The sequence below is a fragment of the Ammospiza nelsoni genome, chromosome 2, assembly GCF_027579445.1.
Source record: "Ammospiza nelsoni isolate bAmmNel1 chromosome 2, bAmmNel1.pri, whole genome shotgun sequence".
Lineage (NCBI taxonomy): Eukaryota > Metazoa > Chordata > Aves > Passeriformes > Passerellidae > Ammospiza > Ammospiza nelsoni.
Genome location: NC_080634.1, coordinates 14,880,787 through 14,894,320, shown reverse-complemented (window position 1 = coordinate 14,894,320; position 13,534 = coordinate 14,880,787). Strand labels below are relative to the sequence as shown.

General features: G+C 41.7%; 1 protein-coding gene across 5 annotated transcripts in view; it reads left to right on the top strand.

Moving 5' to 3' along the window:
- Positions 1–4,880, top strand: part of APP (amyloid beta precursor protein) — a 195,273-nt gene extending 190,393 nt beyond the window's left edge. For all 5 annotated transcript variants that reach the window (XM_059467031.1, XM_059467030.1, XM_059467028.1 and 2 more), the window contains 2 exons: positions 1,885–2,031; positions 3,640–4,880. In XM_059467031.1, coding sequence (XP_059323014.1) covers positions 1,885–2,031; positions 3,640–3,741 — 249 coding nt within the window. In that variant the 3' untranslated portion in view covers positions 3,742–4,880. The remainder of the gene's footprint in view (positions 1–1,884; positions 2,032–3,639) is intronic.
- The last annotated feature ends 8,654 nt before the right edge of the window (positions 4,881–13,534 follow it).

The window sequence follows — 13,534 nt, the reverse complement described above, 5'->3', positions numbered from 1 at the left end:
ATGGTGGCTGATGGGCATTGCAGTCCCTGCACATGGTAATCTCTGTCATGCTTAAAATGGGACCTTTCTAGCTTTTCACAGTGGTTTTTGCCATACTTTTTACTGATAGGTACAACCACTGTTAAAAAATTAGTGAGCTGTCTTCTAGGTTATCTTTTCAGTTGAGGCTGAGCAGGGATTCTGGTACTGCTGAGCAAACACTGGACTGATGCTGACCAGGCCTTGCTTCCCTGCCACACACCATGTCCTGTCCAGTGCCCCTCTACATTTGGCATTAATTCAAAAGCAGGGAGCAGAAAACACTTGGATCTGTGCATCCATTCTATGCCATGGTAGAATTTCCTGAAACAGTCTCCTAAGAATATTCCTTTGAATTCAGCTGCACATTGTATTTTACATGCACACCTCTGAATTGGGTTGAAATTGCATTTATTTTCTCCTTTATGGAGGTTCATGTTTGAACTGTACATTAGGTTGATTTTCATGGCTTGGAGTGCTTAAGGCCTTCCTCTCTTGCCCATATATATTAGCTGGGGCATTTTCAGTGCTCCTGAAATAGTACAGTAACAGAATTTCAGTCCTAGGCAGGTAAAATTCATGGACGAAATTACTGCTTTGCACTGGTTCATGCCAACACTATTGTTTGTACTTTCTTGTAAATTTTTAACTTTGCTATGACAGGCTTCTTGCTTGTGACTAGGAACAACATAAATATTTATGCTGCATGCTTTAATACCTTTCTGACAAAGGTTGTGTTTATTAAAGAGTGCAAATGTTACACAGCTCAGTATAATTCTCAGCTGGTTTCTTGCTTCCCTCTACATTTTTTGTTAAATACTTGTCAGCTTGAGATAGTCATACAATTCTGTGAATGTAATTTATTCTGCATTTTTTTTTTGCCCATTTTGGTTTAAAATAATAATAACAATAATAACAATATTATTAAACAATAATATTTTAAAACAATAACAACAATAATATTATTAATAATAGAAATAATAATAATAAATTACCTGCTATTGGCATGCAGACAAAAGAATTGTAATGTATGCTCAGATGTGAAGTAATCCTGTGTATTCTTTGAATATGGAACAAGGCAATGAAGGCAATCACCCATTTTTCATACCTGCTCCTGCTTATAAAAGCCAGATTTTTTATATGCATAGTAAAGCATCTTGCTGTCCTCTGTTTTGCCTTATCAGTGCATAAAATTCAAGTGAATTTTCTCTGGTTTTCACACAGCTATAACCTCCTAGGTCTCACAGAAGTACATCATGCAGATACAGCTTATTCTTTTTACCCTGCAATATCTTGAAGCACTCCTTTGTGGTCACTTAAATCAGTGATAGCTTTTGTTGGCTCACCTCCTTTGGTGTGAGAATTCTCTCCCAGCTGGGTGTGTGCAGGTTTCACTGTAGTTCACAGGTCCTTCATGACTCTTTCATAGAAAAAATGCATCATAGTCCAGACAGGCCACACAGATGTAAATGTATGACCACACTCATGATAAGCATTCTGAAAATAAAGAAATGTGTCTGCTCCTGGGTTACTCCACTCAAGCCTATCACTGTGCAATCAGCTTGACTTGCTTACTCAAGGAAAAAAGGGAGCTACTGTCTGAGACCTGTGTGAAGATGAACATGGAGCTGAGTCCCCTTTAGCACAGCACTGCTGCACCACGGGCCATACATGTCCCACATTGCTCCTCCCCAGCTTTCAGAGCTTTGTGGCACAGCAATCCAGGTTGCAGTAATTCCCAAGACATGCAGTGCCATTTAATTACTGATGCTTCAACAGCCTTTATACTGCTGTGGCAGCTTGGCAGGTTAGTCAAATGTTCAGTGAGCTTTTTATTAGCCATCTTCCTTTATATTTCTTTTGTAGGTGTTCTTTGCTGAAGATGTGGGCTCAAATAAAGGTGCTGTCATTGGACTAATGGTGGGAGGTGTTGTCATAGCAACAGTGATTGTCATTACTTTGGTGATGCTGAAGAAGAAGCAGTACACATCTATTCATCATGGGGTTGTGGAGGTAAGAAAAGACTTCCAAGCACAACTGGTGTTACCTGTGCAGCACAGTCAACACACTGCTGTATAAATATTCATTTATGAAGGAAGAAGCTGTGGTTTTGGCTATGTTGGCATTGTTACATCCAGCAGTGTGGAATCAATTTGCTTTATTTAGTAAATGCAAGCACAATGTAAACCATGTTAAAGTGGGTGTCAAACCACAAAACTTTCTTCTGCAACTATTCCAGACCAATCACTTGATAATGTGAAAGTTCATTTTATAAGAAATTTGACAGCAGCCAATGAGAAGATACTGCACAAGAGGAAAAATCTGGTTTTATGTTGGGGAATCATACACCAGTTTTTTTATTTAGCTGTAATGTTTGAGACTGGCCCTCCCATAGCTTGTGCTGTGCACTGCAAGGATTTTCCCTTGAGGATTTTGTTGTTCTCTTTTCTCTAAACAAGATTTTTTGTTGCCACAAACTGCTTTGGATTTATGACTAATCTGAAACTCATCATTTTGAGAAACAAATAGTATGTAAGACTCTTATATAGAACTTTCAAGATGAAAATCTTTGTCTCAGTCTGCCTAGGAGGTTTGTGGTCAAGTTACAGTAATTTAAAATATTTTCTCTATTTAATGGCTTTAAGATAAGATCTCTGTAACTAGAAAGGCTTCATTATGAGAACTGGAAGAAGTTCATGTAACTTTTCCTTCCTATTTAGTTTGCTGTGTGAGTGTCTGGTTTGCAGACAGTACTTGTGTTAGTAAGCACTTGAGATACTTGTTTATTTTTGCCTTTTTAGAATTGGTATTTTACATTTTTGATTGAAACCGAAGTCTTGATCGAGTCCATAGTTTATGCTGGTTTAATCTTGAGTCAAATGAACCTTGCTTTGTTCTTGCTGGAGACAAACATGATTTATTCCACTCTCTGGGATTACAAAGGGTCTTAAGAATTATTTGTGTAAACCTTTGTCTTAAGCCTATGCTTGTGCATCCTTGAGTCCACACTGGTTATCCATATGGTTTGAAACTTTCCAAAGAGACTTGGTCAGGAGATCACCAACAGTGTGGGGTGATTTGTACAGATAGCAACCTGTGCAGAATTTTGGACCAAGAGGCAGAAAACAGCAAACAGGAATCTCAACTTCAGCTTTTGATGTGACAGCTTTCAACCCATTTTGTAAAAAATTGAAGCAGATTTTAGTATTAATCCACCAAGCTGGTAGATATCTGGATATCTGCTGCCAACAGCTGTGCCACGAGAGACTCTGCTTTGAGTGAATTTAGTAATAATGGAAAAAACAGGAGCCTTGTTAGGCCAAACCCCAGATGTTAAATGTAGACATACCATTATTGCAGGATGTCTTGGTTTGAAAGACAGGTTTCTGCTAAGGAAGACAGAAAGGAAAATGTAAACCTACTCCCTCTGAATTACTATAATTTTGAAATTAAGGGGCTCTCAGGCAAAGATATGAGGATAGGAATAACAGTTCTTTGTTAGTATGTATAAATTTTAAAAAATCAACAACAACAAACTACAACTTAATAGAAAATTAAAAGACACAGGGTATGCTGTGAATTGAGCAGGATTGTGACCCTGGTTGTCCCCTCTCCTGGCAGGTTGATGCTGCAGTGACACCAGAGGAGCGCCACCTTTCCAAGATGCAGCAGAATGGCTACGAAAATCCCACATACAAGTTCTTTGAACAGATGCAGAACTAGGACATCATAGCAGCCTCATGAGTTGAATGGAAGAGTAATTGCTTCACTGCCCATTGGTGTTCAGTTATAATGTGGAAAGAAAGAAAAACACTCTGCTTTATTATTTACTCATTCTCGCCTTTTGACAGCTGTGCTGTAACACAAGTAGATGCCTGAACTTGAATTAATAAAATCGGTAATGTATTTTCTCTCTCTTTCTCTTTACATTTCAGTCTTTACACTACATTATTAATGAATGTTTTTTGTGTACTGTAAAGAGGTTAGCTGTATTTAACTAGTGCATGGATAGATTCTCTTTCCCAATTATTTATCATGTAGCTCCTTAGCCAGTTGTATATTATTCTTGTGATTTGTGACAAAAATTAGGTCCTAGTTGAAACATGCTTTAAGAATTGATGGGGGATGCTTTCTGTGTCTGTGGGGTTTAGCTGCTTCTCTTTGCTGAGCATTTTTTTCTGATCACTATGCATTTTAAAGTAAACCAACATTTTTTAAAAGTATTTCAGACGAATTATTGAAATTCTTTTTCTCTGCAACTGCATTTTATTGTACGGATTGTTGCTCCTGCTGTATTAGTGATGTAGAAATCATGAAAATACACATTTGTTTTGTTGTGCCTGTTTTATGTGCACACTTTAGGCATTGAAAGGTAAACTTTATTTTCTTTTCCATGTATCTTTTTGATCTTAAAAAAATTATTAAAAAGAGTCCCTGTTAATTGTGAGCACTTCTGGGGGACGAAGTGCCTGCTGGCCAAAAGTTAACAGGGGTCCTCTGCAGGATGATTGTACAGAGCCATTGCTTATGAATTGATAGCTTTCTACACTGTGTTACATAAATAAATTAAGAAAAGAATGTGTGGGCAAGAGTTTTCTTTGGACGCAGAAAACAAGTGTTCTGAAAGCCATTTAAACAGAATTCAAGGGTGTTCACCCTGAGAGAGAGCTGGGATCCTACAGAGATTGCGGCACCGGCATTGGACTGGAGCAGAAGGAAGGCAGCAGTGAGACAGGGCAGGAAGTGGGAAGTGCCATCTTTGGCACAGCTACCCTCTGAGATGTCTTTTCCTTTTTTTCCTTTTCTTTTACTTTCAGTTTGTATAACAGTGTTTTAATGTAAATAAATACATTCCTGGAGGAGTCCTGTTGTGGTAGTGCGTTTGTGTGCCAACCAGCCACCCTTGCTCATGCAGAGGAGCATGGCATGGATGCCTAACCCAGCTCCCACTTTCCTGGCCATCCCCTGGTGTGATTTACCAGCAAGTTCTTCCCTCCTCCCCACACCTCTGCTGGCTTTCTGGAAAGAGCTGTGCCTTGCAATGTGCTATATACTGGAGAAGGTGAGGAGGAGCCTCCCAGACTGCACCCAGCTTGGTTCTGCTGCCTCACAGCAAATACCCAGGAGGGTGGAACAGCAGCACCAGGAATTTTTTTCTGCAGGAAGAAGGCAAAGCCATTGGTGAGCTGGGATACATAACTCCCAGCCCAGCATGTTCTCTCCATTGCCTGAGAGCTTCCTTCAGCTCCTGGCCCTCCAGGAGCACTCCTGTGGCACAGGGAGAGCACAGTAACGCACCACAGGGTGAGTGAGTTACTCATCTCTCCTGCCAAGAGAGATGAGACCACAGTGGGTGAGTGAACCTGGGGATCTTCAAGAGAGCTTTTATACCCAGTCCAAAATAAGGACTTCTCTGTTCAAACTTGGAAATAGGTTCTGGAATAAAACTGGAGGGGTGTGTTTGTGAGAAAGAAAGTGAATTACTGTTTCTCTACAGTGAGTGGGTTAGATAAAGCAGGACTGAAGGAAGAACTAGGAGCAGAATAAAGACAGCATGATGTCTTCAGGGAAAGCCTCTTATAACTCAGTTTGTGTGCAAGCCATGGCAGCCTCTTGTTCAGCATCACTGGCAGCTTTTGTGTCAGCAAGCAAGATGAGGCTTGGCTGCAGTGGGGCTGCACAGCTCAGGCAAATGGCTGAGTCACTCCCAACTTCAACTAGGAGAAGATAATAGTTTCCAGTCCATTGCTCACTAGTCCTTCCCCATCCATGGTCTTACACAAAACCTCACCTGTTCAGGTAATTCACCTGGCCATGCTGTCAGACTGGCCAGGAGGGATGTTCAGTCAGTGAGGGAACAGCCAGGTCAGGGAGTTTCAGAAGCCATCTGTGGAGATTCAGGATGATGAGGTGGCACCTACTACTCTGAACCAGCAGTGGGAAAAACTTCAGAGCTTCCCATTGCCTATTACCAAGCAAGTGTTTACTCCCTTTGCTTTTCCATCTCTACTGTGTCAAGGGAATTAATCTCAAGGGATCAGAACACTGGAAGTGGTTGGTGTTATTTGCAGACCTTGGAGTGCCAGTGTGTTACAAAAAACTTACAAAATACCCTCAGAGGATTTACCTTCTCCAGTTATAAAACTGAACTGGCTGGGCCAGAATAATGTGTGATGATAAGCAGAGGCTTTCAGGCCCCAAGCTGCTTAAAAGAAAATAATTCTTCTACAACTATTTAGGTTTAAGCTTGTGTCTATTTGTGTAGGTCTTGTTATATAGGTCACATGTACCACCTCGAGAGGAATACATAAGACTGTTCTGTGCACATGTCCAGTGTCATGGAAGATGATCCCACTTCAGGGGGAAGGCAGGATGTAATTCAATTTAGCCCAGTCTCATTAAAGAGGGATTATCAAAATTCCTTTGAGAGGAAGCTGGAGTAATCCATAAGATACAGAGAACCACTGGCCTTTAGAGCAAATTTCATTTATAATACCATAATCCCATGCAATCCCAGTTATAGAAAAATGCAATTGCTTTGAACACCAATTCCCAGACAATCAAGCCTCCTGGTGTGGAGTTATGTGTCCAGTGAGATGCTGGTGCTGCTCTTGCTCCTTGTGCATGAGCTGTTAATAAATTGCTGTTTTATGCACTGATTAAGTGATCAGGTTTTATGATTCCCTCCACACACTCTCTCCTGAAAGAAAGGCAATAAATGCACACCAGGCCATGCACAGAAAGCACAAGGTGTGAACAAAGTACCCAAAATTTCAAGAGAAACACTCTCACAACTGCTCGAACGCTGGAAGCTGATGTTCCCAGCTGAAAGTGGCAGCATCCTGCCTATCTCTAGCCATGCAAGCTCCTTATGGTGGAAAGATTATATTAGGTATGAACGAACACAAAGTAGAAAAGCTCACCGAGGACAGTAGCTGAATGCCTTGTTTCTAAGTGTGGAATTGATTTGGCATCACCCTCCTCAGCAATAAACCAGGCAGGGCCACTGCATGCAGCCATGGGCTGGAAACAAAATGCTATTCTCCAGCCCTGAGGAAATTACTCTTGGAGGGGTGGGGGAATAAATAAATAAAAATATCCCTGTCTGTTGAGTTGATCTATTACATGGCAGAAGTTTTCTAGCTGTCCATTCCAACAGAACTTGGTTAGAGAGTGTTTGCACTGCAGGTTCATCAGCAGAGCTGGTGAGGGTGGTGATCCCTGGCAAGCCAGAGTGGTGCCAGCAGGGATGAGCCATCCCAAGCCTGCTCTGCCCCTGGGGTGTGCTGGAGGTCTGGCTTTGGCTGGCTTGTGTTGGCTTGCTCAGGGTAATGAGTCCCAGGTGCAAGGTGAAGCTTCAGGCATTTTCAGGCACATGGTGGTGCAGCCACCATAAAATGTGCCATGCTCTGCATTCAGTGTCTGCCTCCAAATCAGACTGGAGAACCAACACTTGGGGACAGGGTTTAGGGGTGACTGTGGTGGTGCTGAGTTCACAGTTGTACAAATGATCCTGAGGGTGTCTTTCCAACCTTGATGACGCTGGGTTTCTCTGACTACATGGTTATCTAGGAAAGGCAAACAAGGCTTTGTGTTGCCTTTGCAGACAGCACCTCACAGCAGCTGTATTTTCCTCTAGGTCTCTTGTGGTCTTTGCACAGCTCCAAAGTCTCCATCTTCATTGTGTCTGCACTTTTTGAGGGCCTTCACTGTGTGCCCAGATGGCTCATTTTTATTGTTTAAATGAATGGATTTTGTGGGCAGCAGGCAAGCTGCTGTTCAAGTGCCTCCAGGCAGCGTGCATGAAAACACCCTAATGACACATAAGAACAGGTTACAAACAACACTGCTTCTATTTCTCTGCACTCTTTCCATCACTTGAAAATGAGTGGCTCAATTAAGTCAGGCTACAATGGCTCTTCTCTCTCATTGCTTTCCAGCAATTATCTATTCCTCCTCCTTCCTACAAGAAGCAAGCACTGAATATTCCCCACAGCTTTCTACAGTCCTGGGAAATTTATTTGGCTGACTATACAGCAAAATCTTTCAAGGTTCCAAATAGAAGTATTGAGATTTATATTTAAGTAATTAAATATTCTGACTTTAATAGGATTCTTAGTTAAAGCTGAAATTGGACACTGAATTAGAAAGCAAGTCTCCCTAACTAGTGCCTCCCATGTATAGTCTTCAGCATCAGTTGTGAGGAGACCACATGGGAGCTGGGCTTGTTTAGTCTGGAGAAGATGAGAGGGGATCTCACCAGTACATAAAAATACCTCAAAGTAGGTTTTTAGGAAGACCATGGCAGATTTTTCAGTGGCACTCCGTGACAGGATGAGGAGTAATGGTTATAAACTAAAACACAACAACATGAGGAGGAACTTCTTTCCATGGAATGTGGCAGAGCACTGGAAGAGGCTACTCAGGGAGATCCTGGGTTCTCCCTCTCTGGAAACATTCCAAACCCACCTGGACATATTTCTGTCATCTGCTCCATGTGACCCTGCCTGAGCAGGGAGGTTGGACTGGATGATCTCCAGAGGTCCCTTCCAACCCTGACAGTTCCATGGTTCTGTGTAACCTAGTTTCTCTAAGGAAGATTGTTCAAGAAAAGCATCCACAGCAGTTTCAGATAGGATACCACCTAGGTCAAAGGGTGATTGGTGTCTTGGGGTGATTTTATGATGGTACTTCATTCCCTAATCATCTGCTTTATGCCCAGAAATGGCTGGGGTATCTTTAAGATGGAGCCTGGCTGTGTTCAATCTCTCCGGACCAGGGACGCTGCATTGTTACTTCTGTTGGATTGGGCTTTTTGCTTGCTTAAAGCAAGAAGCTTTCCCCCTACCCTTCCCCTAGCCTGGAGGCTGTACTGGGAATCCTCCCAGCAGATTCTGGGTTTTTTTGTTCCCTTGAACTCTTTTTTGCTTGGCTTGTTTTCCTTTTGGGCCTCCCTGGGGAGCCAGCAGGACAGCCCCAAACCCAAGACCTAGGAGGACCTGAAGCAACAGGAGAAAAACATTAAAATCCACCAACTTGGGCTGCTGTGAGGAGGGGACCCACACCAGAAATTCAAGAGATTTCCCATTTGCTTCGCTCTGGGCTGCTACATGAACTCCTCTTCCCCTTCCTGGAGACAAAAAGGACCAGTCGTCATTTTGTTTTCCAGGCCACATGGTCAGTCCAAGTAATTTTCTTCCCTGAACATTTTTTGTTTGTTTTTTTGAGGTTTTTTTGTTGTTGTTCTGATGTGGAGATGTGTGGGTGGGTGGAGAGTAAGAAGTTCTGGGAGCTCATATCTAGCATTTATTCAATCCTTTTCTGTGCATTCTGTGCATCCTTTTCTGTGCACATGCCCCTTGCCCCCCCCCCTTTTTTTTTTTGGTTAATAAACTTATTTGGGAGTTTTTCACTTTGATACCCACTGGTATCAATTTCTCTCATTTGCAGAAGAAAAGAGAGGGAGTTATTGAAGCTCTTTTCAGAGACAATGCTCATTCCAGGGACTTTTCTCCAGAAACTTGTCTCCAAAACCAAGACAATTGGTCTTTTAAAATGTTGCTAATTAATAAATAAATGAAAGAGAGAGACAGAGGAAGAAAACTAGTTGGAACAGGGCAGACACACCTCAGCAGGGGCTGACCAGCACCTGCAGGAAGCAGACACTTGAAATAGCTGTGACATTGCAGCTGGTCCAAAACAGGTTGTGGTAATTATGGTTGAGTCCCACACCACGTCCATCTAACTGTGTCTAAACACTACTTCAGACTGTAGCTCTGGGTGTGTTTCAAGCACAGGATCTTTTTTCCATTTCATTAGGATGAGAGGGCTTGGAAGAAAAAGGCAAAATGCTATTTACCTCAAATGTTGTTCCTCTAAGAAGGTTTTATGAAGGAAGGTCTGCATCCCTCCAGCTCCTGCACAGGGATGAGAGCAAACTCAAGCAGCTGCAGCTGAGCACTGGAGTCTTCATTTGACTTTTAGAGTCCCTTGAGAAGAAAAAAAACCCAAACCTGTGATGAATATCTTACAGTGTTGGCTTTCACAATTGTTAGAGTGAATACTATGTGTTTTACAGTGCTGACTTTTGGAAGAGAAGTTTTGCTAAAGTTTAGAGTTCTTTTAATGTGAATGTTGTATTGTAATACCAATGTTGGTGAAGCGTTGTTGAAATGTTAACATTTAACCACGGAAGCAATCGAAACCTGTTGAATGTATCAAAAATAACAAATGACCCTGACTAAGGCCACTGCACATGCTCCAAAAAGGCAGGACAGAGGAGGAACCATGTTAAAATGTTTGAATATATGTGACCATTTTATGAATATGTAGTTGCTGATGCAATGCCCAGGGTATATAGGAGTGCCTCTGGCTGTGGCTAAGCACCCAGCACTGTTCTTTTTCCTTTATTGACTTTGTTCCCTCTTGTCCCTTATTAAATTTTCTTTAAATTTTAACAGACTAGTAGGCTTTGTTTCTCACAAACCTAAACCAAATAAATACTGGGGAAGTGGGGTTTCTTTTCTTTTCAACAGCCTTGTCCCTCAACCTGCTTTATGGAAAAAAGAGAGCAGTTTATTTTAACCTTTTTTCTGAACTGCAAAGAGGCATCCTATTAAACTACATAAATTGTAATACTTTTTGAAATGCACTTTTCTAACCCTTCCTTGGTCTGAAAACTTTCTTATCTGACCATTATGAGAATGTGGTGAACAATGCCATGAAAACAAAGCAATGTATTGTTCCTTGTAGGCTCATATTTCCTGTAGATCTGACACCAACAACATGAGCTATTCTGGATCCTGCCTAGAAGTGCAACTGAAAGCTGCTTGTTTAATTCTATTGATTTGGGGTGATGGCAACAGTAACATGTTAAAACTTCTCTATATTTTTATGTGTTGGCTACACACATAGAGATTACACCCAAACCCATCTATCATTCCCAGGGGCTCCACTGCCTCTCACATCTTGCACAATCATTTATGGAAGTGCAAACTGAATCTAAAATGCTGCTAACACAGACTGTGGCTACTGTACACCAACTCTGTGCTGATATGAATGACTATAACAAGACACCAGACAATGGAGAATCTGCCTAAACTGCAGTGATGACCATTTTTTTTTTTTCCAACAGCACAATCGGAACACAAATAATATATGTTTCAAAGAGGACTTGTGCAGCAAGATTTTTCACGTTAACAGTTCCAATGAGTCCAAAGCACACAGAGCTAAATTTGATGTCAGTAGGAATTAAGTATGAATAGGGAGTGTTACTTAGTTATTTTTGTTAATGTTTTCCAGACCTCACACATTCACTCTACATTTTTTAGCAAACTTGATCATTTTGGCATCATCAACTCAATCCCTAGATAGGTTTGTTCTATATGGAGCAGACACACACATGCAGTTGCAGTTAACAGTCAAATACAGAAGCTTACAATAACTATCTAGCTAACTATTAATGGTTGTTTAACAGTGGGCTTAGAAGGATGGATCTTAAATCTGTCTTCATGTGAAAAATGGATTGTTAGACTCTCAGGGGAACAAACTCTTCAAAAGGTTTCATTTTCACAGGTAGAAGCCAAAATACTTGGGTGGAATTGGCTCTAGAAAGCTGGAGGAATTACCTTAGAGACACATTCAGAACTCCTGCAGTGGATTTGGAGTCCATTGAAGCTGATGATTTTCATAGGCAAATCATTAATTTTTCGTAACAGACTGAGAAAATCTGCCTTGATGGTTGCACATGAAAATATCTCATCAAGTACAATATTAAACAGCAGAAAGGAAAGGAAGAATAATTTTTCCCTAAGTCAGATGTCTCTCCTTCTTGCTGCTGCCCCTGAGGTCTCCCTGTAAGGGAAACTGCTTAGCCCAGAATAAACTGGCAAAACACAGCAGCATCAGTCACAGACAGTGCCTGTATTTCACATGCATTTAAACTTATTTCTCCTTATTTCACTTCCCCACATTGCATCTAAGTTTGTTGTTAAATCAAGAGCTGTCTCACTTAACCATTAGTCTAGAATGCAAACAGTACTCATTAGATTAATTAGAACGTGGCCATCCGCCAGAGCCCCAGTCACTACAACTCTCCCTCGTGCTCAGCTGGCTTGAGTCAGTGTGGGTGACCTGCAAATTGTTCTGTGGAAATGGCTTTGTGCCCTTCTTGTAAAGGATGCCTTACACAGAATAAAATCAAAATACCAGTAAGTTAGTCTGGACGGTGCCATTTCTTCCCTTTGGGTAAGATCTGTGATTACAATGAATGCACACCAAAAACAAGTGTTGCTTTGTTTTTCTTCCCCTTCTTTTCTCCTTGTCATACACCATACAATACACCAAAGCAAATTATTGCTGCTTTCTGCTCTGGGCAATGCCCATGTGGTGGGGAACAGAGAGCAGGCCAGGACAAGAATTTGGTCACCAGGACAGTCTAGTGGCCCTGCAGTAATGCAGACATGCACTAGATCATCTTTTACACAAATGGAGCTCCTCATAAAGCAAGCCCCTACTGAAGCTTGAGTATAGAATTCTCCATATGGAAGCATCAGTTCAATATTAGATTTTGAGACTTTTTTTTTTTTTGCCAGATGCTTGAGGAAAAGGTTGGCAAAAGCTGTGTTTCCAAGTCCTGTTTAGCAGCCAGCACCTGAGCTCAGAGCAACCCTTAGTGCTGGGGCCATCTAGTGGGAGAGGAGGCACGGACAGGGAGGCCAGGACACGCTCTGCACCCGGATTTTTCATCCTATTCAGCTTTGGTGTGGCCGCCAGATACCTGGGCCAATGGAACAATGAGCAGCAGATCACTGCCAGCATTGCAAACAAAGGACAACACGACTGAGGGCTACTTTAGAAAAAGAGAAAATGTGAAGCAGCCGCTGAGGAAAGCAGGCTGTCCCCATGCAGCAGGAACCAAACAGTCAAGGCAGAGAGTTTCAAAGAGGATCAAGACAGGGAACACAAAATATGGCATGATTTTGTGGATGCAAGCCTGCTGTCACAGGCTATTCCAGTTTGTTTGCTCATACTAATCCTGTCAACTCCACAGGGAAAATGTAGTAGGGTGAAAGGCTTGTGCAAACCTCTCCCACTTGGCTTAGGCTGCTCAATACAGCTACGGGATCAACTTTTGGGGTTGACTTTTAGTTAATCAAGGATTTATTGAACCACTGTGGAAGATTATGCTAATACCTAGTCAGTGTTCACAGGCATAGAGTGCAAGAAAATGGAACCTAGAGATTGGAGAATTAAGCCCATTAAGTTTTGGGTGCCAGAATTTGCATCTGCAAGTTAAGAGGAAGAACAGTGGGGTTCAAACAAACAAAAAGCCCAAGACCAGCAGTAAGACTTCACAGAATGAAGAGGCACTGAAATAAAACTATTGTCTTTTGTGAAACAAGGGAGAGAACCTTCCTCTTCTGACAGCACAAGACTGATGACATAGCTGATGTTTTAGCTAAATTAGACCTGGCACCATAAGAAAATTAGGTAAGTTTTACTCTGAGCAAGGCGC